At 39.6% G+C, this 27,408-nt stretch overlaps 2 protein-coding genes across 6 annotated transcripts in view; both read right to left on the reverse strand.

The window, feature by feature from the left end:
* Nucleotides 1-27,408, reverse strand: part of shroom4 (shroom family member 4) — a 50,228-nt gene that overhangs the window by 16,245 nt on the left and 6,575 nt on the right. For 3 of the 5 annotated variants that reach the window (XM_082158759.1, XM_082158757.1, XM_082158756.1), the window contains exon 2: nucleotides 14,057-14,208. In XM_082158759.1, the coding sequence (XP_082014885.1) occupies nucleotides 14,057-14,208 (152 nt within the window). Of the gene's footprint in view, nucleotides 1-14,056; nucleotides 14,209-17,277; nucleotides 17,517-19,959; nucleotides 20,082-27,408 lie in introns of those variants that run through there. The other 2 variants (XM_082158760.1, XM_082158758.1) reach the window with 2 other exon arrangements.
* On the reverse strand, nucleotides 2,676-7,540 carry LOC309492919 (uncharacterized protein; the record flags this gene model as incomplete). Its single annotated transcript, XM_082161959.1, has 3 exons — nucleotides 2,676-3,477; nucleotides 3,676-3,961; nucleotides 7,451-7,540. The coding sequence occupies 3 exons, from the start codon at nucleotides 7,538-7,540 to the stop codon at nucleotides 2,693-2,695; spliced, it is 1,161 nt and encodes a 386-aa protein (XP_082018085.1). The 3' UTR covers nucleotides 2,676-2,692.

The raw sequence follows: 27,408 nt of genomic DNA on the forward strand, positions 1-27,408 counted from the left end.
CATGGAGAGGTGAGGTATCCAGAGCACATCAGCTGACCACAGGGGTTCCCCAGGGTTCAGTTCTTGGTCCCCTCCTCTTCTCCATCTACACCACATCACTGGGACACATCATACAGGCACACGGTTTTTCCTACCACTGCTATGCTGATGACACACAGCTCTTCCTCTCCTTTCAACCAGATGATCCCACAGTAGCTGCACGGGTCTCAAGCTGTCTGGCGGACATCTCCACATGGATGAAGGAACATCACCTGCAGCTCAACCTGGCAAAGACTGAGCTTCTCGTCCTCCCTGCCAATCCATCTCTACAGCACGACTTCACCATCCAGCTAGAGTCATCATTAATCACCCCATCAAGATCGGTCAGAAATCTTGGAGTAACGTTTGATGACCAGCTGACCTTCACAGATCACATTTCAAAGACAGCTCGATCATGCAGGTTTGCACTGCACAACATCAGGAAGATCAGGCCTTTCCTAACTGAGCATGCAACACAACTTATCGTCCAGGCCCTGGTCATCTCTAGGCTTGACTACTGCAATGCCCTTCTGGCTGGACTCCCAGCATGTGCGACCAAACCCCTACAGATGATCCAGAATGCTGCAGCTCGTCTTGTCTTCAACGAGCCCAAGAGGGCCCACGTCACTCCTCTGTTCATCTCTCTGCACTGGCTACCTCTAGCTGCTCGCATCAAGTTCAAGGCACTGACGCTTGCTTACAGAACTATCACAGGCTCAGCTCCCTCCTACTTTCACTCACTCCTACGAGTCTACATCCCTACCAGACAGCTACGATCGGTCAACGAGCGACGTCTCGTGGTTCCATCACAGAAAGCCACAAAATCACTTTCCAGAACATTCTCATTCACAGTTCCATGCTGGTGGAACGCTCTCCCCACCCTCATCCGGAATGCAGAATCCCTGACAACATTCAAAAAACAGCTGAAAACCAATCTCTTCCGTGAGCACTTAACCTTATAAAAAAAATAATCGAAACACCACTTTCCCTTCGAAACACCACTTATCAGGCTTATGCTACTCTGAATAATACCTGAACTTCGTATTTTGAGCACTTCCTGCGTTGTTGTTGCTCTTGCCTCTTTATGATGACTCGCTGAATTTAGTCCTAATTTGTAAGTCGCCTTGGATAAAGGCGTCTGCTAAATGACTAAATGTAAATGTAAATGGTATTCGAAATTAGCATTATTGCGTCCAAAACTATAAGTTTAAGTTTAAATGGTACCAAAGGTAGTACTCGGATGAACAACTAATGTTACCTACTACAACCATTTTTGAGGAAGTTTTGGTTCAGAACTACAATGAAAAATTATTCTACAACACACCCAAAAGTATGTACTTTTTCTTCACAAAAAGTGTACATTGTTTTAGGCCATAGAAGAAGGCGAATTGGGAGACAGCATATATCTTTGACAACACAAATTTGAAGTTAGCACTGCACAAGAGTGTGGAACATTACCTAAAATTAGCCTTAACTCTGGGTTTTAAAAACACATCAACACAGGGTTAAGCCCTTATGTGACACCAATTCACACTATTATGGGTAGCTAGCTGTAGAGTTTAACTTTTAAGGCTATGTTTACACGGAAACGGTCTGAAGAGAAAACGCAAAAGTGGCGTTGCGTTATCACTTTTTATTCTGCAGATATGAACTGGACACAGCGACCCAGACTCAAACTGAGCTTGACGACGTGGATGTGACGTGAGCAGCCTGTCTGACAGTTGTAAGTCTTCTAGTAGCTGTGCCAAGAGAATTGGTGGAGGATGAAAGAGGAGGGGACGAGATGGCTGGATGACAGGATATTGTTTGAATAAGAAATGAATGTAAGAGAATCTGCGTGCATATGGTGACGCAAAAGTGTGTGAAATTCGATGTAGTATGCACTCCAGGCGGCTAGGTGACAATGTGAAGCACTGCCACACAACAACACCAAGTCCGCGCGCCTGCGTACAACCTTCCCTGTCTAGCAGACTTTTGTGTTTTTACCCTTTATAGACGGGAACGCGACGGTGGAGCGTTTTTAAGATTTCCACTCTGGAGGGTGGTTTCACTTTTTTTGCGTTTTTAAGCCCCAAAAACGCCGTCGCCATCTAAACGAAAGGCACATCTGATAAAATATTTGTACGTTTTCACCCGCGAGCGTTCTCGTGTAAACAGGGCCTAAATGCTTTATAGGAATTAAGATTGTGTGTGGTAGCAAAAAAGGGTAATTAAACCATAAACTGATCTTAATGTGTGATGTCACTGGTTATTGTAAGAAACATTGGTGACACGCACATGAGTCAGTAGTACTGTATGCTATGTTCCAGTCAAAGATCCTTCCTCTCTCTTTTTGGTTTTCACAACCAACACAGTTCGTTTTCACAACCAACACAGCCTTCTCTCTCTTATTGTAGGGAATACATAAATTACCATGCCCATATCCAAGTAGATGTTAATGTTCAAGAATAATACACTGATCAAGAATATAGCGATTTGCACAGATTGTAATTGAGATCTGGGAATACTACTTCTACATTTTACATTTACATTTAGTCATTTAGCAGACGCTTTTATCCAAAGCGACTTACAAATTAGGACTAAATTAAGCGAGTCATCATGAAGAGGCAAAAAACAACAACAACGCAAGAAGTGCTCAAAATACGAATATTTTTTTTTTTATGAGGTTAAGTGCTCACGGAAGATATTGGTTTTCAGCTGTCTTTTGAATGTTGTCAGGGATTCTGCATTCCAGGTTGAGGGTGGGGAGAGCGTTCCACCAGCATGGAACTGTGAATGAGAATGTTCTGGAAAGTGATTTTGTGGCTTTCTGTGATGGAACCACGAGACGTCGCTCGTTGACCGATCGTAGGTGTCTGGTAGGGATGTAGACTCGTAGGAGTGAGTGAAAGTAGGAGGGAGCTGAGCCTGTGATAGTTCTGTAAGCAAGCGTCAGTGCCTTGAACTTGATGCGAGCAGCGAGAGGTAGCCAATGCAGAGAGATGAACAGAGGAGTGACGTGGGCCCTCTTGGGCTCGTTGAAGACAAGACGAGCTGCAGCATTCTGGATCATCTGTAGGGGTTTGGTTGCACATGCTGGAAGTCCAGCCAGAAGAGCATTGCAGTAGTCCAGCCTAGAGATGACCAGGGCCTGGACGATAAGTTGTGTTGCATGCTCAGTTAGGAAAGGCCTGATCTTCCTGATGTTGTGCAGTGCAAACCTGCATGATCGAGCTGTCTTTGAAATGTGATCTGTGAAGGTCAGCTGGTCATCAAACGTTACTCCAAGATTTCTGACCGATCTTGATGGGGTGATTAATGATGACTCTAGCTGGATGGTGAAGTCGTGCTGTAGAGACGGATTGGCAGGGAGGACGAGAAGCTCAGTCTTTGCCAGGTTGAGCTGCAGGTGATGTTCCTTCATCCATGTGGAGATGTCCGCCAGACAGCTTGAGACCCGTGCAGCTACTGTGGGATCATCTGTTTGAAATGAGAGGAAGAGCTGCGTGTCATCAGCATAGCAGTGGTAGGAAAAACCGTGTGCCTGTATGATGTGTCCCAGTGATGTGGTGTAGATGGAGAAGAGGAGGGGACCAAGAACTGAACCCTGGGGAACACCTGTGGTCAGCTGATGTGCTCTGGATACCTCACCTCTCCATGCGACCTTGAAGGACCTACCTGTGAGATAGGACTCAAACCAGTGGAGTGAAGTTCCTGTGATGCCCAGTGCTGAGAGGGTGGACAGAAGGATCTGATGATTCACAGTGTCGAAGGCAGCAGACAGATCCAGGAGAATGAGGACTGAAGATTTGGAAGCAGCTTTTGCGATCCGTAGGGCTTCTGTGACTGACAGTAATGCAGTCTCAGTTGAATGCCCTTTCTTGAAGCCAGATTGGTTGACATCCAGCTGGTTGTTTAGAGACAAGAAGGATGTTACTTGGTTAAAGACAGCTCTTTCAAGTGTCTTCGCAATGAATGGTAGGAGAGAGATAGGTCTGTAATTCTGGATACTTCTGCTAGGATCCAGCTGGTCAACGGTTTCAATTTCTTTGTACTAAAAAAAGTACAAAATAGTTTCATGGTACTACAATGTATTTTTCATTAATTTGTATATCCCTAAATTAATAGACATTAGACCTCAAATTAGCTATTAGCCAATGTTGCATAAAAATTACTGTATATGCAACAATTTCATTCTGTATTGTCCCTGATAGATAGATAAATAAATAAATAAATAAATAAATAAAGCAAGCAAGCATGCATGCACACCACTCTCCACTTTCAGTCGGTGCAATCAACATCATTTGTTCGCCTGTTTCCCGAAAACAGCGAGCGAGACGCACAGGCTGCATTCCATTTAAATCACCCAGGCTTTTACCAGTACGGGCGCAACGAAAAGCCCAGTCCAGGAAGGGAGCAGTCAAGAGTTGGGCTATCCAGCACAATAGCATGTTTGTTGTTTTGGATTCTCTTTCACTCTGATTTTAAAGTCTTTTTCAAAGGGAAAGAAAGCGTGCAAAAATGCATCGCAGCCTAAAAGCTTATCAGCCACATCAAACCCTTCCTAACTATTTTGGACAGAAAAAAATAGCAGAGAGATGTACCAAGTCATGACCCCAGTAGCCTTTCAATCACAAGAGCATAAAGTGAATGAATACAAGTGTGGGAGACTGCAGACTCAATAACAAACTGCTCTAAACAAACTAAAATAACAGATGTTAAAACAGATGCAGAGCAGTTCACAAGGCTTCACAGTCTACACTCATGTTAACACCGCAATTCGTTTACCCTTTCCCTGGCAACTGAACAGAGGTTAATCTAACTGATGGCCTACATCTTGTCCACATGGCCAGTATATCAGAACGTTTTTACTGTGATGCGAGAAGGTGGACTACGGTGCAGAACCCTGGGCTAATAAAAAAGGAAGCCATTTTGATGTACGCAGTCCCACCGTAATGCAATCCCAAAAGATGAACCCACACAAGAGGTACTGTCTGGATTGATCACTTGACATATTTCAGAAAAAGGAGCCTTTGTCCATTACCACTAAAATATAAATCTGTCATAAAAACTCTAGATGGCAGAGGCTGATAGGTCCTTATCTCAATCTGCTTGCAATCACATCATCTCTCTATTGCACAGCTGATTGGTTCCTGCTGTATCAGTAGCCAATAAGCTTGCTGCTCAACCTTCAAATACTTGGTCAGCGGTCAGCATATACTGTAGCAGTTGCAGCACGCTTTCAGAAACCCGCCACCTTCCCCAGCTCCACCTGTATAGATCTGCAATGGGTAATTCATGTAGGCTATATTGTGCAGCAGGACCATGTAGTGTTATCTATGTAGTGTTATCAATTTGATACATATCAAAATATAAATATCAATACTGAAATATCTGAAACGGTTCCAATACTCCTTTTTTTGCAGTATCAATACACTGATAACAGCTGTGCGTTCTCACACTCTCATTTCTCCGATAGAGAATTTACATTTTGACACACACTCGCCTTCTCATTCACTTGTCTCATTCGCTCTAGTTGAATAGTGCTGGTATTGCGCATTATTTTTGTAATTTAGAAGTATTTTTCGTGGCTTATTGTGCTTAAACGGTCAATTACATAAAAAAAATTAAATAAAAATGCCGCCTTGCCGGGTATTCAGGTAAATACAGTTTTGGAACCTAAATGTAAATAGTTGAGAGAAAACGCATGTTGTTTAACAGTATATTGGATTAAAGTGACAACAGCTTAATAAACCTGGTGCTGTCTCATGTTAATCAAAGAACAAAAGACAGAAAATTACTCTTCTTGTTTTGTAACTTTAATTGTAAGCATATGTTTAACATTTTTACAATGAAAACTATCCAGTGTTATTTTACATTTGATTACTTTTATTTCTGTAGTAGTTTCTATCTGAATACTGTCAGACCCACCTGAAAAACTTAAAGCCATGTTTATATAATATGTCTCTTTATTCTATTGTATTTATTTGTGCCATCATTTGCAATGCGTTTATTTGTTCTTACTTTATTACTGACTGTTTACTTTTTTTTCTGTAAATGTAGTTCATCTATTCAAATAAAGCCTTCCTGAGCTGTTTAAGCTATTACAACATAATAACCCTAATTATCTGTATGGCGGTATATATGGCAGTTTTCCCCGTGGTATCGAAAATGGTATAGAATATCGAGATACTACTTTCAAGGTATTGGAAGTTGGAAATTCCAGTATCGTGACAACCTGAGTTTGAAATTAACACCCGCCAACCCGCCAAATGTGGACAAAAATGAACTGGCGGTAACGCTGTAAAATCACTAGCCAATTTGGCGTGTTACTTAATGTTTACTCACTTTTGATGCGGAAGTTCGTGTAAGCCAAATCTGCGCAAATATAGCGCAAATACTTGTGAGTCATCGTGATATATTAAATACAGCGTATTGCGCAGAATCTGCGCATATCTGGCTTATTTGAACATGCCCGTCACTACGCAACAAATAATGGTGCGCTTATTCATTTGCATGGATGCAATAGCGAAGATAAAAAAGCATTTGGTCAACAGAAAAGACATTGTTATTTTTCAACATCCTACATTTTTTTATGTTCTTTGATCTGTCCACATAAAATACATTTTTGGTGGAGGATGAAAGAGGAGGGGACGAGATGGCTGGATGACAGGATATTGTTTGAATAAGAAATGAATGTAAGAAATCCTAATTTTATTTTATATATTTATTTATTTATTTATATATACATATAAGCTGTGACGTAGTTAATCTGGTTCATTTTCTTTTGGCTAGTAGAAGTTCTGAATGGCCGGTAACTTAAAAATTGAGTAGCCAAATTGGCTGGTGAGTGAAAAAGTTAATTTCAAACCCTGGTGACAACACTAGTAGCATGTCTTTCTTGCACACAGCACCATCATGTATGTATTGGCAGTAGCAAGTCCCATACTTCCTCTGCAGAAGCAGCAGCAATAACCAACAGCAGCAGCGTAGCAAATCTATTAGGCCAAGATCAAACACATGAACATTGTCATACCCATTACCATGCCAAACAATGTTATTAAATTTAACATCTTTAGCAAATCTCAAAATGACTATCCATTTTTCATATTGTAGGCCAAAGCATTCAAATAATTATCGACTACCAATGCATCCCTAATATAAACATATACAGAAATCCAGCACATTTTCTAAACAAAAAACAGCACAGCAAGCCATAAACTATCAATTCTGTGCATTCAAATTTGATCAAAAACATATTATACAATAACACCATACACTGAGGCTGGCATGTGGAAAGTTTTGGAGTCTGAAAGATCTTAGAGTTTTGTTCTTAATATGTGGAAAGTCAGGAGGGGGGTGGTGGTCTTGGGAATGTAAGGAATGTCCATTGTTTTGGCATTGAGTCTCCTTTGTTCTTTCTTGTTCCTTAGCACAGCGGACAGGGTCTTACCGTGAAACTGCTTTTTCTTGAAGCTTCCTTAGTTTGCTGTCTCTGTCCTTCATAACTCTCCTCCACGGCCTCTCCAAACCACAAGATCATAAACTCATAGAGTGAAGTGCAACTGGGGTTTCTCCCGGAGAGACCAGGCAACCTTTGATAGATGATTACTGAAGTGGCTCTCCACACTTTATTTCCTCATGAGAGAAGTGGTGCTTACAGTTTTATATCAGCATTTGGCCAGTTGGCTTTTACAGTAGATTACAGCCATTGGTTCCTGTAATGCGATTTGCACATGGCTAAAAGTATCATTTATTAACTGCTCTTTTTCTATTTAAACGCTGCAAGAAATGCTGAGACATGGAATATTGGTAATGATTAAAAGGTAATGTGTGTAATACACCCAATAATGTGAACACTGCGATTTCAAAATATTCCTGTTTGTTTGAGCAGCCCAACATGTACATGTCAATTTCTGGCTCAACCAAAGTCGTGAGTCACTCTGGGGTGATTTAAAGGTATGGTTGAAAATTCGGTTTTCATTTACTCACAGTTGTTCCATACCTATATTACTGTCTTCTGTAGAACACAAAATAAGATATTTCTGGGGTCTAAACAACATAAAAATCCAAATATTCTGATTGGAAAAAAACTGGGGAATGACTATTGCAATTCCATTTGGTACCACTAGCAGGTCAGAATGACACACTGCACCTTTAAAATTTAAGCTGTTATGTATGGATAATCTATTGCAGTAGTTTTTTTTCTGACATATGGTGTGCCAATTGCTCAATAAATCCCAGACGTATATGCCAAAGCAAGACAGCAACACTTTCCTTCCCTCACGTGGCTTTCCTGTAAAGACCTACCCTTCCTTTAAGTCTGAGCATGAGTGTGTGAATCTAAATATCTTAAAAACGTATATACGCTCGCAGTCCAAATAAGGTCTGTGTTTCAGACTTGGCTTAAGTCAGGGACAAAATATGTATTTCAAAACAGTTCTTCCGCCCCTGACAATGGTTATTTACTGTAAATAAACATTTCTGTCCCATGGTTCCCAGCTCAGCTCCTAAAGCTGCTATTACAGTCAGCATGTGTAACAGGAAGTGGGAGTTGGAACTAGGAGGAACCAGACATCCAGAAATTTTAGGAGCACACTGTTCTCTGTTGCAAGATGGGCACCACCACACATCCAGGCCGAGCACATCAGGTTTATATAACATCAACAGACAAACTGTACTCTTTCAGTGTGAATAATACATTTTCATACTTCTAGTACTTAACTAAACAAGTTCGCAACTCAAAAGTTGAAGACACAAACACTGAATTAGTGTGCGCAATTATAAGTTCGGGCCAATGGACAAAGTGCATCAAATCTGCATTCCAGACAGCTGCTGAAGAACAATAGAAAGTGTGTGTGCAGGAAAACAATACGGTGTGTCTCTGGACACGGCATACCACAAACATCCTTTAACTGTACAGCTCACCTTCCCATTCACAAAGAGAAGCTGGGGGACACAACAGTTCGAATCCAAAAATATAGATTAGAAATCTGTCATTACTGAAAAATATCAATCAAATTAGTTGTGTTATTTCAAACAGATTTATTTATACCAGTAGTTCTCAACCAGAGGGGACCCAATAAGCCTTGATTTACTTATTTAAATTTAGTTATATTAACATAATCCTAATTAACTAAATAAAATAAAAATGGTAACACTTTAGTTTAGGGTCCAATTCTCACTATTAACTAGTTGTTTATTAGCATGCATATGACAGTTTACAACTGAAAATTTGCATGACATTTCTCCGTAGCGAGGTGTTAACGTCACTGTTTTTGAAGCAGTTAAATGTACAGCTTCGCTATTAGTAGAGACGCTGCCATCAAATACTGTTGAGAGCTGCCCTCCCTCTCTCTCATTCTTTCTCTCTCAATAACTGCCTATCAATGGCTCAAGTCTCAGTTACTAGCTGGTATCATTTTAAATCTCTAATGATTGGCAGGGAGGTTGTCATTAAACACACACACACACACACGCACAGAAAAAAACATCTCTATCGTGCTGACTGAATAGTCATACATTCCTTGGCCTTGAAATGGAGGTGGAAATGAGCCCTGCGTGATGCATGTGACCTCTATTGACGTCCAAAGATGCACACACACACACACACACACACACAAACAAACAAAAACCTCACATACACAAAGTCATACTTAAGCCCCTTCCTTTTAGCCATAACCCAGAAATGAAGATTCTCGTTTACACACACACACACACACACACACACACACACACACACACACACACACACACACACACACACACACACACACACACACACACACAAGCAACAACAGAAAGCTGATACAACTATTCTCGATAATGCAGAAAAGTCAATAGTGATTTTTTTGCTAAAGGTTAAAGGTGAGGAACAGTGACTATGAAAAGTCGGTAAAGCCATTTGAATGTCCTCACAATGCAGACACGGTTTAAAACATGGCGGCAACGGCACTGATCTTCTTCAATGACACAGCAGTACCTAAGTTAGATTGATTGCCAAGCATGAATAAACATGCATTCTAACCAATCCAACCAATTAGTTTTATACAAAAACAGGCTGCATGCAAAAAGACAACATATACAGCAACAGTCTATCCGCATACAACAATCAAATCTGATTCCTTCAAGAGCCTCCGGCACAGTTCCACTGGTGTGACTAGGGATCAAACCCACAAACAGAAAAATACAACACACACACACACACACACACACACACAGTAGGATGTGCTCCCTAGAAAACCACAGCAAGAGAGAAACCGCAGGCAGGGTAATAACACAAAGACTGCAGCATTTCTGACTTGCAGCCAAATAAACGGATGTAAAAAGAAAAGGAATTTTTTCCATCTCTACACTCCTCTCCCTCACTCCTGAACCTCTGACTCTGTGGCTAGCTTCTGCAGAGCTGGTGTTTGGATGGCTATCCTAAACCTGGAGGTTTAAAAGTTCAGATTTTTCTTTGGCTAAAAGCATGTTTATAGTCTGAGACTGTAAATCTGAATTCTTCTACCTTAAGTGCACTCAAGTACGTTGTGTTTTGTTGTAAAAAAAATATATATATATTCTCACGAGAATTCTTGTGTTTTGAGAATCTTGTGAGTGAGGGGTTGGTGTTTGAGTATGAACAAAAATAAACAGCATATTGAATTGGTTTATTTACAACAGATAAGATAAATAGAGAATGTCAAGAGGTTAGATGATTGTCAAGAGGTTTGAGAATGAGGTTAAAGAATGATGAGAGATTATAAAATGAGGTCATAGAAGTTAGAGTATTGAAGCAAGAGAATGAGATTATAAAAGTTAGAAACTGTTTAAAGGCTTTAGAATAAGGGTATACGGGTTAAAGCATACTTAAGAGGTTCAAGAATGTGTTTATTAGGAATACATCAATAATACAATTCTAGCTGATACCAGTAGTATGGTAGATATTAAAAATGTAATTTAGTCTAAATAAATAAAAAACAATTATATTGAAAATTATAATGTATATTATGCAATAAAGAATAATGGATATTTAGAGATTTGCTAAAATGTTAGTAAAAATGTGTTAGATAACAGCATTTGTAATCTAAATGTAAAATTTAGAAATGTAAAATGTAAATCTCTAATACCGGCAGGTATTATATAACTGATATTATACCAATATATTGTGCATCCCTAGATGTTATAGAATAATCAGGTTAGAGAATAAGCTTTTCAAAAGTTATAAACTGTTGAGAGCCTATAAAATGGGATTCAAGGGATACTCCACACAAAAATGTCTCGATGCTGTCCCAGATATATATGACTTTCTTTCTTCAGATGAACACACATGAAGATTTTTAGGAAAATAATATATATATATATATAACGAAAGTGGATAATATATAATGATGCCTATAATGAAAGTCAATAGTTATCCCAAAAGTTGCCGCTTCAAAAACCACACATGACGGTAATCCATACAACCCCAGTTGATGAATTAATGTCTTTTGAAGTGAAATAATAGGCGTGTGTAAAAAAAAACATACTAATATTTAAATAAATAACTATAAACCATCACTTCCGACCAACTGTCATACGGCTCAACAGAGATAGATTATTTTTCTAAAAATAAGGTTTTTGTAATACTTTTTTTATTGCATTTTCTTGAACACTTGCACAACAAATGTGCATCACATGTCTGTAACAACACATATAAAAAATAAGGTTTTTAAAATTATAAACATAAACAGGACATAAAAATGGAGTTATACAAGTTAGAAAATGCTGAGAGGCTACAGATCGATGTTAGAGAATGTGGTAACAGAATATTTAAGCTAGAGAATGAGGTTATGAAAGCTTTATGAAAGTTTTTTTTTTACTGAGACTGTTGGTGAAAAGAATGAAGAGAGGAGATTGTGGCTTTATTGAGTGGGAGGAAGGGAGGACAGTATAAATAAATGAGAGAGGAGAAAGAAGATGAAAGAGGGAGGAGTGTGGGACGTACACTCAGCTGTCTGGTAGCTACTAATGCAGTGAGGCCTCAACACACTGGAATGTGCAGGACTCAGCCGACTGGACGTCCAGTCCAGACTCAACAACAACACAGCACCTCATTTACCCAGCACACATAAATCTAGCAATAAAAGGTAAACATTTATCACCAACTGCATGTGAGTGCATCACTAAAATTCTTCAAATGTTTGCGAGTGTGCGCATGTGTTGGTTAGACGCCTCAACTGCGCCTCTGCACACAGCCACAGTGAGGCGCTATCACATGACACTTTGATTTTCCACATGCCTGGAAATGGAAAAACCCCTGTGGTCGGACCAACACTGACCTGGATACAGCTCAAACATGCATGTCCTGATAACTAGGAGTAATATTGACATCAGAAGATCTGATTCTAGATCAGGCTACCGTGAGTGAGTCAAACAGGGTGTGTCAGTCAATTTTATCTATCATGGGTAACAAAGCTCTCCTGTCTGCCAAACTCTGCTGATGTCAGCTTGCATCACACCAGCTAAAAAAAACAACTGACACATAATCAGAGGCTACTGGTGGATTTAGCCACAGCGCAGATGCTCTCTCACAGCGAAACACTGCATATCCTGGTCACATCCTCTAGGTGTGATGTTTCAGAAGTCAAAATGTCAGTTTTACTAAAACGAAACTTTGTACATTGTATATTATTGATAGTAAAGTGATGTTTGAAGCGTGCACAGTAATCACTTGCAAACCCTTCAAAGTGGTGAATTTGCATGAAATGACTGGATTTTGTCTATAAAAATTCACTAATAAATGGTAAATGTGACCGCATCTTAAGTTAGCTTATATGTGTGCATGTCTGAGTGTCTACATCAAAATGGCAATTTTACTATAAAGGTGCAATCGCATTAGTTATGTTGGTCAACACACAGCGAATTTGCATGACAAACTGAACCCAATGCAAAATCTATACAGGGATTTTTCCCCCTAATGCAAAATTCTTATCGTGTGGATTCCTTTTGAAAAGACTGGATTTCGTCAACAAAATTTAGCTAAAAGGTAAATGTGACCGCATCTTAAGTTAGCATATATGCTATGCGTGTCAAAATGGCAGCTTCAATATAAAGGTACAATAACATTCCGGACGAAATTTGGTGGGCAAAAAAAACAACCATTGTCTATTGTCAATAGCAAGGTTTGTGCAGGTTTAATGAAGGTATATTTAAAACTTTTTTAAGACCAAGTAAAGAATTTTTAAGCAATAAACTGAAGTCAATATGTTCTGTAAATGTAAATGTCTAGGGAGATATCCATTCCTTTTTAATACATTTCACAGAGAAGTATGAATACCTCTGCTCCCAACCACGAGAATATGGAAATATCTTTTACTGTATCTTCTGTTCACACTGCAAACAAGTTATTTTCTCCCTTAGTATTTTTGTCTTCCAGTTTGTTTTTCAGTGTAAAAGTCTAAAGATTCTTAAATTAAAATGCATTTACTGGAGATACACAACGACATAAAATATGAAGTTTTGTTTTCTGTGAAAATTATTTGTTTTATTAATGATTAAAACAAACAAATATCTGCAAACGGCCTCAGAAAGTTTTTATAACTCAATGACATCTGTTCTTGTTAAATTTTTCAAGATCTCAAATGAATGCATCTTGGTTTAAATGTGTTTAGATAATTGAATTATAAAATAGTGAGGAAATATATGAATTTTTTATAATGTATGCAACATTTAATGTCATCATGACTTAATAAATTTAAGATGTTCTGCTCTGATTTAAGACCTTTTTAAGTCCTTAATTTGGATAGTGGTTAAGACTTTTAAGACACGCAGAAACCCTGAATAGTGTAGCAATGTATGAAGCTCACACAGAAGTCACTTTCAATCCAAGCAGCCTTCTGTTGGTCAACGCAGCAAATTTTCATGACATATCGAACCCGAGGCAAAATCTGCACAGAGAATTATTTCGCCCCCACACGAAATTCCTGATCATGTGGATACCAAATTAAATTTCTGAATTTCACCCTTGAAAATTCCCAGAACAACAGTAAACGTGTCCAAAACTTAAATCAGAGAATGTGTATCTGTGTCTCCATACCTTCGGACAACGATTTTGAGAATCCTGTAAGAACCTTTGATGAGGATGAGAGCTTCTTGACGGGAGCCGTAGAGAGCAGATCCATTAATGTTCACCAGTTCATCCCCCACTCTCAACTTCTTACACTGAGCTGCTTTTCCTCCATCTTCTATCTATAAGCAAAAGACAAAAACAGTTCAAGGTTAAATATAATGTTGCGCTTTGTGTCCACACACCACAGAAGAAAAAAGAAAAAAAAACTTTCTGAGGTCCTCTGGAGAAAAAATGCCATATAGCAACACGTATTCTCTCTCAAAGAGGACATAGAGGTTAAACGCTTAAATCAGAGAAACCCACACACACTTGACAGAACTTACTTACAGATAAGCACGTTTACCCACACAGCCTTGTCAATTTCACATGTAACCACTTCCTCTTTTAAAAACATGGGACAGAGAGGTCGGAAGTCAAATATACATACAATGTAGTACTGTATATGCAGAGAGTTCACAGCCATTCATCAAACATTTGTACAGACACACAATGCCAAGTCATTAGGGAGCCTCCTACATAAAATAGAACAAAGGGTCAAAGATCAGCTCCAAAAGCCAAGTAAATCCCATACACAAAATATTAGCCCAGTCAAAACATACACAATCAAACTTTCACTCAGTCACGCACATGTAAATCTCAGCTTCTAACATAAACGCACACACTTCATGTTTGGCGGACACATACATTACAACAGAGTATCATATTCAGTTTTAGGTCTTACATTAAATCCCATTTCTCTTCACACAAATCCATCCATCAAAATACACAGCTAATGCCACAAAGCTTTCAAATTGAAGTCACATTTCTCTTTACAGCAGCTACCGTCATGCTGCGGACCAGGGGTTTCAAACTACAGGCCTGAGGGCCATATTCGGCCCCAGAGATAGTTTCATACACGAGTTTTAATAGTTATTTTTAAATCTAGCTCGCAAATCAATGTAATTTTTCTTTGCATATTGGTGTTTAGTGCTATTCTGTGTGTAACACACAAAAAAATACATATTATATAATTTATAAAAAAAGAAAAAAAGTATATAATATATAACCACATTGAGTATTTCCTTTCTTAAATGCAATAAAATAAAAAATGGTTAGTAGAAGTGGGCTATTGAGAATTAGCAGGACTTTTGAGAACTACTGTATAAACTTGATTGCCATAAAATCTAATTTAGATTACAGAGCGGTTCAAAATTACATCCAAATGGTAAATAAATCACATAGCCACTTAGCCAGACATTCTTGTTTAAACAATGGGATTTAATGGAATTAAACACTCCATTATTTTAAGCTGCAACTTAAAAATAGTAGTTTAAACAGTAAATGGTGCTTGCAACGACAAGGTCATGGGTTCAATTCCCAGGGATGTCACTTTGGATAAAAGTGTATGCCAAATGCATAAATGTAAAACTAAAAATCAAGAAAACATGAGAAAAATTAAGAAATGATAAAAGCCTACTGCATATGACAGAAGATTGTCTTAAATAGGTTTATATTCAGCATGCAACACATCACAAAAACAGGCTATTTTTTTCTTGACTTTGTCTTGAGTATGTTTACTGGTTCTGCTTCAGAGTAAAAAAAACATGCTCGGATTGACATGCCACCATTTTGTAACAAGTGAGCCCCGTGTTTCAACAATGAAACCAAATCTTTCTGAAACATGTTCACACACTATACCATTTTTGTAAGACTCATCCAATGCCAACTGTCGGTCTGCATTGTAGAGTAAACAGATGCACATGTGTTGTGTGTGAATGTTCGTATGCGGTGAGCATTGCAGGAATATTTGAGCGTGGTTTTTGGGGAGATCAAAGACAGAACGTGTCCAGAGGGGCATAAAGGGAATATTCATGCAGCCTGAATAAAATGCTCAGTGGGGGACAGCGAGTGTCAGGATGTGGGTAGAGTTCATACTTCACAAAATATTCAGTAAGATTTTGTCTCATAAGCAGACCCAGACAGAATCTGGAGACGTTTTTGTATTTTCTGAGCTGATCTTGGGTGAAAATCTGCAAGATTTCTGTGAAATTAATTTATAAGGGATAAAATAATTAAACCCGGTTGCTGAAAGCATAATCAAATCAGCCAAACATATTTAATAACCAAACATGCACAGGCAACTTTGTGAATGACGGATGTTTGTGGAAATCTGCGGAGATCAGCAAGTCAGATTGCAGGTGGGCAGGCGGTTCACTAGTCAACTCATGTGACCTGAAAGAGCAAAGACTTCAAAAGAGACCAGAGATGGTTTTGGGACACAGAAGAGCAGATGAAGACAGAAATATTCCATCCCCAAGACTAAAAGATACAGTTAATGACTTTCTGAGTCCAATGTCAGGCCATCTAAGAGAGTCTGCTGGGCTAGTTTTTGCAGTGCGTTTAACTCGTTGGCTCTAGCCTTAAATAACTTTTGGATACACTACAGGATATTCTCTGGTTGTTCTTCACATCCTGAGGAGAAAAGACATAACATCACTCAGAGATGCTGACTGAAGGACTGTCTATCAGTGAATGAGGGCTGAAGTCTTTCTAATGTATTTGGCTGGTTTAAGATGCAAAATGGCTGGTTGCATGTAATGGAAACATTATTCAGATGTATGGTCACAATTACAGCCTCGCTGAGGACATTGCTCTTTCTTGCTCCATTCTTCCTTCCCATCTGCTCCAAACAGACTGTTTCTACGGATACCACAATCAACATCCGCAAAGCCCTTCAGCCTGGACCACAGGGGCTTCATCTCAATTCTGAGAGGTTGCATGTGTTTGTTTGTACATGCAACACAGATGACACAGGTTGAATAATTATTTTTCCACTTGGCTTTCAACTGACTGAATGAGTGTACCATCTCAGACCTGAATTTATGCAGCAAATCCAATAAACCTTCTGTGCGAGTCTAAATGAAACCGGTGTACAGTATGTTCTCCAGGTGCATTGGTGCAGGAGAGAAGTGATGTAGCCTGACCTTCCATTAGTTAATCAAACTCAAAACAAATACAGCCTTTTTCCACCCTAAAATCCAATCTGCTGCATATACTTCACTGGAAAAAGCCCGGTAACCCTCATAACAGGTATATTTTATGGCCGGATATATGTAACACTATTGCACAAAAAGAACAAATTCACATAGTTGGCAGGCATGCACGAGTGCCCCCTTGGCAATAAAACAAACTCACACGCACCTTCTTACCTCATAAGATTCCAGAGTGCTCAGAACTTCCAAAACTCCCTGTGAGGAAGCCCGGGAAACCAAAATAAAATGAGAGGGAAGAAGATAAAAGAGCATTCACCCGCTATCCTCCACTAAATCTGTTTAACGGGTACCCGGGGCCATGATGTAATGGCACTTCAACCGTGCGTGTTCGCTCTCAGATCTTGTTGAATTATTTAGAAAACCTAGAGTGAAGAACTTTTGTCAAACTGTTGGCGTCAGCTGGTGCACACACCACATGGACCTCACTGAACCTCCATCCTTCGCTCTCTCTCTCTCCCTTCCTGTATGCCCACCCAGTAGTCTCATTCTCCCACTCTTTCTTTCCTTTCCCTTGAGCTCATGTTCTCCTTAGAGGCTTGATAAAAATAACTGCAACCACACCTATGTTCCATCAGACCTGTGTGTGTGTGTGTGTGTGTGTGTGTGTGTGTGTGTGTGTGTGTGTGTGTGTGTGTGTGTGTGTGTGTGTGTGTGTGTGTGTGTGTGTGTGTGTGTGTGTGTGTGTGTGTGTGTGTGTGTGTGTGTGTATACGAGTGCTTGTTTGGCTTGGGCATGAGCACTGACTTGCTCCCTGGTGATCGTGAAATAAAGTTCACAAAGAGACCTTTATGGAGGGTTGAACAGTCCTACGTGACAAATCCCTTTCGGTCTCCCCATTCCTTTAATCTCCCTCAGGAGTGACCACTCCTTACATGCCATGCGAAGAATAAGATTTTCCGTACCCATTCTTCAAAAGAGACCTGTTGGAAAATATGGTTGAGGAGGTGAATGTTAGGGGGAACTTTCTGCCTGAGACTTTTTTTGTTTATAAAAACACCCAACATGAGTAGTGAGGGCAGAGGCTACAGCAAACAAACGGCACCACTGTGATTCCTTTCCAATCACTCCTTTTCAAGATAAAATACGGTCTGCGTTTTAGCTAAAGGAGGCGAGAAACGCCTTAAATTACAAGAGAAGGATTCGAAAATTATAAGTCCCAGGATGGGAATAGTTTTAATACAATAACGGCTTTGAAAGGCAATTCCTAGTTATGCTGTCAGTGTACCGAAAAATGCATTTCCACTCCCAAGCTCAGAGACCGCAGGAGGGAGGGGTGTCTGTTAGTGTCAGACAGTGATGAAGCAAGTTAGTCTTCACCTCTCCCACTACAATATGTTTGCTAAATTCAGCACAAAGGACATGTGGGGTGACCCAGAACTACACACTGCATACAATCTAGTATTAAATAGGTTAACATTAAAAAAAGACCAAGATCATATGATGTCTCTAGTCCTGAGTGAGGGCATAACTCTGTTATACATAGGTATTTGTCAAGGCACTGACAATTAGTTGCTACGGTGAGTAGTTAGTTTTCTAGGGTACATTTTCTAGGTTGGTTAGGGGTGGTTACTTACTGGCCCAAGTCAAAATTTCACCCACACATTTTTCCATTTGGCCATCCACCAGGCATATTCAATAGCATGTCCAAAAACAAGTAAACACTGGCGGCTCCAGGTTTTTTGGGGGGAGGGTGCTAAGGGGGGCTAAATAGTTCAAAGTAAAGTATGCAGTTATTAAGCATGGTATCAATTTTGCTGAACATCTTTATTATTACATTATCAGCCATTTGAATCAATAGCGGTTTATTGAAACGACTTACAGTCCCATAGACATGTAGGCGTCTATGGACAGTTCCACCTACATAATGAGTAAGGTAAATGAAGGAATGTGTCTTTTAACTTGACATGGTGCAAGGAACTGAAAAGCAGATGAAGCGCAAAAGACACCTGTTTAACCCATTAGCCTGTATGTTAAGATCGAAAACAACATTTGCTCTTTTTCATCACCACTAGGCTAGGGCGAACAAAGCACATGAATTTATATTAAAATCTATATTATTTGACGTTTCTAACATGAGTGAATCTTCAAAGAGATATGGGTAACTACTCACCGATAGCAGATTACAAGAGGACAATACGTTTGTTGTTATCTTGTAAGCTATTCCGAGATGTGTCTGAATTGCGCAATCTTTTTCTCATATTTAATAGCGCTCCATTATGGTCGCTGTTGATGAGCTCAATATGATCTCCATCCGCTAATGCGCGCCATTCCTGAGCGTGCAATTGACTCCTCCTCCATCAAAACATTATTAAACCTTATTTTATTAGTTAGGTTTTTAATAACATTTTTATTTTTAATGAAAGCGACACTTTGAGTAAAAAAAAAAACAGGAAAATTATTAGGAAATCCTTGGGGGGACTGTGCCGGCCTAGCACACCGCCACTGCAAGTAAAACAAATTTTGCCGTTTAAGTCCAAATAATTTATTCTATATTGTGACGCAGATCCAAGTGAAATGGATTATAAAAACACTTAATAAAAAGGATGGAAACTTGATTCTATCCATTATTTTTTGATTGGATGGAGGCACATCTGGATGCAAGCTTGTAGTGGATTGTAAGAGACGGGCAAGCAGACTAAATGATTGGAGAAGTCCTGCATTCAGATCCAGAATAATAAATGAAATAAATATTTTCCCACTATCATACAGAAGCCCACTGCTGGCTATCTCATTAATGTATTAACTTGATATATAATACATGCAAAAATCCAACATACAAAGAGAATTCTCATACAAAGACTTTTTGGGTTAAATTGTTAAACAATGCAAAAGGTTTACCTGCATCAACACATCAGGGATCAGATCAGTTCTCGAATTCATCACGTTAATCAAAGTATGCGCATGAAAACCAATCTGCAGTAAGTAGAGGGTCTATATGGACCTCGTACCTCTGCAGCAGTGAAGAATGGGCTCCCTGTCTCCCAATCCCAGCATCAGCCCTGGCGGCATGAGGTCACCCCCTCTATCGCTCTATAAATAACAGGGCGTCGCTCACTGCCCGCCATTATGCCACAGCTGGACAGAAGAACGGTCCGCCTGAGCTGCCTAGAAACCAGAAGAGTCTTACCAAGCATTGCCTATCCCACAACAGGCAAAGAAACATGGGTAACACAGGGAACACAGTTGCCCTTTTTATAGAAAACACTTGGACGCTGGCGGCAAAGTGAAATGCAGACAGAGAGAGTGAACGTGTGATAGATAAAAGAGTGCAGAATGGACATATCAAGCTGTATTTTATGACATGATGTTCCATAAAATTGGAATAAGTAGTTTATTTTGACTGACACTAATCTGGGAGGGTTAAGTCTTTGAATAAACGTATTTTTAAGGGAACTTGTCATAACATTTTTCACAAGACCTACAATATATGTTTGGACACATTTTTCAGCCGTAATTCACAACTTTTCCCAGCGGGACCTTTCGTAGAGGAGGGTTGTCCAAGAACACTACTCTAAAACAAGTGCTGATTTATCAATGCCTGTAATGGTTTCCCCAGTCAGAAAACCACGAACAGAGAGCAGCCAGAGGTTCGCAGAACAGAAACAGTCCCAGAGTATAAGGGTGACCTGTGGTATGATTTATATGATCTATATGATTTATTACTATATATCCTGAGCCAAAACATCACATACAAACTCCTTCAACAGCTGATTTGAAACAATGTCTCTGATCCCACTGGGAAAGGATGCACTGCATACGCACACTTGAAATGTGGCCATGGAAAAATGGAAAGAGAGGTGTGGGATAATGAGGAAGTGTGTGAGACGAAGACATCCAAGGCAGATCTAGGAAGTGTGGTAAACATGGGTTTTGGCTCTCTTTCGCTCTGAGGTTATCCTGACGGAAAAACAACAGACATCACAACAGCTGAAGCGAAGAAAGAGTTGAAAATAAGTCACATGTATGTGGGAATGCATTCGCACCAAAAAAGAAAAAAGCCATTGAAGAGGACAGAGAAAGGACTATATTCCTACTTAAGTTTTACTTATAAAAGTTACATTTTAAATGTCTAGACTGAGCCAAATGGAAATTATGTGTACGCAAGTTAAGAATTAGACAATGCAATTTCCAATCAAATCAAAACTGGAATAAACACTTTTCCTGAGCTATTATAGCATGGAGTGAAATTTAAGACCTCAGGCAAACTAAAACCATGCCAAGTATTTATCATTAGGCTTATTTCCTTGTCCGAAACATAATAATGTTACCAACTGGCTCACTTCAGAGCAATTTGTTCCCCTGCAAGTGTTTATACATATTCAATGTAAAAATGAATACCAAATGCCAAAAGCTAGGGGAATGCAATTCAGAACATCCATTCAAAAAACACAAACATGCCCTGACGCACACACAGTATACATACACAGTCAGCTATCCCAGGCTTTGCTTTCATTCCAGAGCAATCAAAAGCAGAGTCAGTGGGTCACTCTGGAAACCCCATAGTGCCCAGAACCCGCCATTGGCCTCCTCAAGACGAGGCCTAACAGCTGCCATTCCCACCCAAATCCTCTTCAGGAAACTTCCCCATCTCATTCCAGGAAACTTAAACTCTTTTGCCTTAGTGTGATTCCTTATGTCTTCACACATTTTCACAGATTCTGCAAGGGTCGTGTAAACATACACGCGTATAATATGCCATGGGAACTTTCTAGGTCATTTTGCTGGACATCTGCTTTGACTAGCGCAATATCTTCTCATTTGAGCTACACAACAGGGATTGATGAGCAGTTGTATTCAAAGCTCTGTAACTCGTGGTCAGTGAATGCATTCAAGCACCCAAGCTTGCGCCGCAGTCTTCTGCTGCTCATAAAAGAGCGAAGAATGAGTTTGCGTGCCCTGAGTAACCCCCTCCTCTGCAGCACTGCCTTTGTCTACTGTTGGACAAGGATTTGAGCCTCCACTCAACAACACAACCCGACTGACTGACTGGCTGACTGACATATGTATTATCCCTACTGAAGTTTCCTTTATCTATCCCTCCACACACACAAACTCAGTTTATCTGGAGCTAAGAAAACACCTCAGCACTACAGCAAAGCAGAAACAAAGCTCCCCTACTAAGAACAAAGGGCTTATCAGAACGTTTTCCTTTAGTATCTGAGGTCACCGGTGCAGGCTGGGACACATCTGTCCTTGAGCTGGCCTGATCTCATAAATGGGGAGGAGATGGGAGTGAAGGATCCGGACCGCAGGAAGGGAGATTTCGCTCCAAGTAAGAGTTAAGACCTTGGAATACAGGCAAACCTGGAAAAGTGACATACTTGGATGGATTCAAGGTCAGAGTGGGTGAGAATATTGTTGCTGGCTTTTAGCTCCTTCATTTATGAGGATAGACAGAAGAGTGGGGGTGGAAGGAGAACGAGAGAGAGGCTGAGAGAGAAAAGGTGGGTGAGACAGCGTGAGTGAGAGGGTGACAAAGGCTTCATTCAGGGCTCAGGCTGGGGGAAAATGAGAGAACGCTACCTCAGTGTGCTGAACTATGGCTGCGGCCCGACTGAGTCTAAAGTTCCATTGTGCTCTGGGACTTTTAAAGGTGTGACACAGAGCCATGGGTCACCACTGCAACTGAATCAACAGCCAGTGACCTATATTCACAGGAGAGGCTTTTTGGTGAACAAATTACATACCAAAGAAATGTAGTGGCCAACAAATAACAATTAAGAAGAAGTGCAAATAAATAAAAGTAGAGAGAAATACATCAAGAATCATTTAGTCCATCACACACAAGATTTACAGAGCATGTTTTGTTTCAAGGAGACTCGTGAGGAAGAAATGCCTTTCTGTGGAGAATTGCTTTATCACATTCCTCAATTTGTTTGCCTTCACAGTCTTAACCGCCAAATGCTGTTTGCACTTCCTTCTCAAAGCATTTAGAACAGCACAACACCACCTAATTCGAACATCAATGCAAAGATCAGCTCATTAACCTAGCTGCACGATTACGATTACAACGGTCATAGTTTAAAAATGTCCTCATTAAAAATGTCTTAGCTAAACAAATTACACACCAAACATGTAAATGACTACAATTAGTGTTTCCAAGAAACGATTTAAAAATATAGGTCACCCAAAAATGGAAAAGTCTGAAAAATCATTTAGTTACCCTCATTTTGTTCCAAATGATTTCTTGTAGCTCTTAAGTTTCATTTGAGTTCACACACATTCAAATATGACATGTTCCAAACAGTTATGAGAGAACAATAACCAATGCGGCTTGGCATCCCTGACATCTAACCTGGCACAGTGTGTCTGGAAACATCTTATTTGAATGAACATGAAGGCAAATATTATATTATTGAACATTAAAGGAAGGGTAGGTAGGAATTTTATAAAAACTTTTTCCCAAAATTGTTTAAACTTTCTATATATATCAATACATAATTAAAATGTAAGTACTCTAAAAAAAAAAAAAAAAAAAGAGTATAAAAATCGAGTGACTCTAGACCATTTAATCTGCATTAAACACAGCTCATTATTTCCATCCGGGACGAAACAAAGGATTGGCTTAAGGGGGTCGCACACCGGACGCGCAGCTCGGCGGCGCGCCGCGCAGCGCCACGTCTTTTAAATTCGAACACACTATTCTCTATGAGAGTACACACACAGGCGGCGCCTTTCGGCGTCTGTCCGCGGCGGCTCAGGACCGTGTTCAAAATCCTGCCGCGCCACAGAGCGCCATTTACATAGTTTTATATTAAATTTACATGTATGTGTCTCAAATCGTAGTTAATATATATACGGACCTCACCCTGTGCTGCAATATACATTTAGTTTTATATTTATTTACAGAAATCAGAAAATTGCTGATGTTATCGGATTTTGATTTGCACCCGTTTGATTTGAGGAATTCAAGAGGCACGGAACCTAGGAATAGCAAAACAATGGCTGAGAAAGAGCAATCAAAATTCACATTACCGGCATATGCAGTTAGCAAAGGCAAACAAGGCAAAAAAAGGAAGACAGTACTAGAAAAGGTAATGAACAAAAAGTCTTTGGATAAACAAAAAAATAAAACGCGTGTCAATATCCTCGGACCCTAGTTGCACGGCCTCTTGCACGACCTCCTCTGCTTCGCCCTCGACCTCGGACCTGTCCTCGAGCTGACGATGAGGTACTTGTCTCTGGAGTGTAGTCCTCATCAGAGTCAACAATGTTTTCATCATGGAAACTCTTACATGCAGAACAGCATATATGTTATGAATCTTACACGAAATTCATCCTTATCACAGTGTAACTGATGGTAATGGAAAAACGTGTATCAATGCAACCTGTTTTTAGCTTTGCCTTATAGATATAACTAGCTCGTTAGCGAATCAAAAAAATATATATTTTAAACTTTACCAATGCTAGCTTGATAGTGAGTACTAAAATATTTTATTGCTACTGTGTAAAGGGAAGTAGCCGTAGCTGGTAAAAAGCACATTAGGCTATTTGTTTAAAGTTTTTGCAAACCACATGTTATTGCACTTTTGTGTATATAGCAGTACATTTAGATCAAAAGTGTGCAATACACTACTTTAGAATTCATTATTAAATTTTGCGCGTAATAAAGCGCGTAATAAAGTGATTAATCGCAAGAAAATCATGCGATTAATCGCGATTAAAAAATGTAATCGTTGCCCAGCACAAATTTTTTTATTACATGTGATTCTGACATGATGTCACTGCATGCACTGCGCTCCTCTCCGCTCGTCTCAGGTAAATAATGCGTATTCCAGCTCAGCGGTCGGAGTCGCGCGTTCATGTGTTTTGGGGGCGTGGCTTTGGAAGGAGCCCAGAAGGGAGGGGGTGGAGTGAATGGAAATAATTAGCTGTCTTTAAAACAGTCGTGAGAGGTCTACAGACACTCGATTTTTATACTTTCTTTTTCAGAGTACTTACATTTTAATTATGTATTGATATATAAATAAAGTTTAAACAAATTTGGAAAAGAAGTTTTTTAGACAATTCCTACCTACCCTACCTTTAAATAATTTACATTCAAAATGATCATGGCTTCAGATGACTTGGAATATAGCGTACAAGTTTTTATGGTGCTTTTTAAAATATTTTTGGAGCTCTCTCACTCAGTCCCCATTCACAATAATTGTACGTAAAACAGTGTTGTTATTGTTAACTTTGGGGATTTTTGAGATACCGACTACAGATTTCTTGTAATCATAATCAGCCGATACCAATCCCGATCATTCAAGCTTTATTTAAGTGATATGTAAGAACTGTTAGATGTCACTTTTATCCCCTTACACCCTGCTAAGAAAAATGACAATATAAATAATGCTAAATAACACTGCATTAGGTGAGTAAATGATAAAATTATTAAAATTTTTGGTTAAACTACACCTTTAATTCTGCCATAGTTTTCATAAAATGTACTTACAAATCATTACTATAAGAAGTGTTTCCAAAAAGTCTTACTATAAAACTTACTATAATCACATTGGCTGACTAACTGAACACAGGCACATGAGCACATATCAAAACCGAATTAGACCACATAAATTGGCCTGAAAATTCATATACTGGAAACCCAAATCTTACCCAGAGTCATTATTAACGCGCCACTAATCACATACATGACACCCAGATCAACAACCTGCCTTTATTGTTCAGTTACTTGATCACATTCTTAAATCAGTACAGCTTATGCGACTCACTTAAAAATCCATTCTTAAGACGATCGGGACAACATATATCACCACTGGTGGACATTTCCACAAACATCCCAAAGTGATCAATCATGCTTTAGACGTGCACTGGGAAAACCTCCACCTTTTGATGCACGTCCAGAAACAGCAGTGTGCGTGCTCTCATAACAAGGTCTCTCTCCTCGAGAGGTGAGAAGCCATGTTTGAAGTGCAGCCAAGAAGAAGCCTCCTGACGGGCAGATATTGTCTTTGTTTTAACAAAGTTCAACGAGAGGCAAATTAAAGGAACATCAAACCACTTGCCAGTACACTTGGCAAAAAATTACTTTGGTGAGTTGGGTTGTAATTGGAGCAATGGAAGTGTGCATGTGCGCAAATATTGGAGGCGTGATCCCTAATCCGAATATGCACAAATCTGTTAGTCTGACATGCTCAACTTCACCCCGTTGCTCTGAGATTGCTCAATTATAGCCTTAATTGCGCATTTCGAGCGTATAGCAGACCTCGTTTCCGAAAAAGACAATGGTGGATGTCAGAGAGTCAGCAACCTTTGGACCAAAGATAACTTGGATTGATCCATCACTGTCAATCCACACATAGCAGACAGGAGAGGGTGCATGGTGAGGAGGGGCATCATGATGGCTCAATTTAGGACCTGTCATTCCTCAGTTTCCTGCCGTTTATGAATAGGGCCATAGTGAGTCTTTTGAGGTTGTAATGTGTGTGAAGTGACCTTGTCCCCTCCGCTAACCTCCTCCACACACAAACACACACAAATCCCCCTCCCCCAGACTCACCTCCCTGGGAGCAAAGAGGACTTTGGAGTGGTTTTGACGGCTGGTTGAGCCCAAATGTTGGATACGAGGTTGGCCAACAAGCTTTTGGTGGAGCGTTTGATGTGGTCAAGTCCCCTGCAGAACACAGATGAACTTTGAAAACTGACTCCCTGATTATCATTTACCATGTGTCTTCACATTAAATCTTGAAAGGACCACAAGCCACTTAAACGGTAAGTTTTTAATTATACCAAATTAGGAAAGACATAATCATCTCCATACTCGTGACATCAATTTACATAAATTCCCATAATCGATCAGTTTAAATTAATGATCAATTAATCGATTAATCGTTAACCAACCTCTTAAATCCAAAGCGGGGGATGCTACTAAGTTATCCTGTTACTTATCAGCCACTTGCTTAACCAACACAAAAATAAATGTAATTTTAAAGCTAAGAAGCTTGGCTTTGCAGTGAATATAGGGAATATGACCATCACTTGCCAAGTGCTTTTAAATTTGCTCTATTTTCATAGCATGAAAAAATAACCGCTTTACATGAAATTGTGATCCGTAAAATCATTAAACATAACAGGTAGACTCGTGTCATATATCATTGAAAAGTTCTCAACTAGCAGAATAACAACAACAAGCATATTTGTTTCAGTTAGAGACCAAACTATATCAAGTATTTGTATTAAAAACGTGCCACAAACACACATGTAAACACAGTATATACATGTGATGCCAGAATGGATTGCAAAGAATGGATTTTTTTAGGGATGCACTGATATAAAATTTTAAAT

Source organism: Leuciscus leuciscus (genome assembly GCF_965113295.1).
Source record: "Leuciscus leuciscus genome assembly, chromosome: 2".
NCBI classification, from domain to species: domain Eukaryota; kingdom Metazoa; phylum Chordata; class Actinopteri; order Cypriniformes; family Leuciscidae; genus Leuciscus; species Leuciscus leuciscus.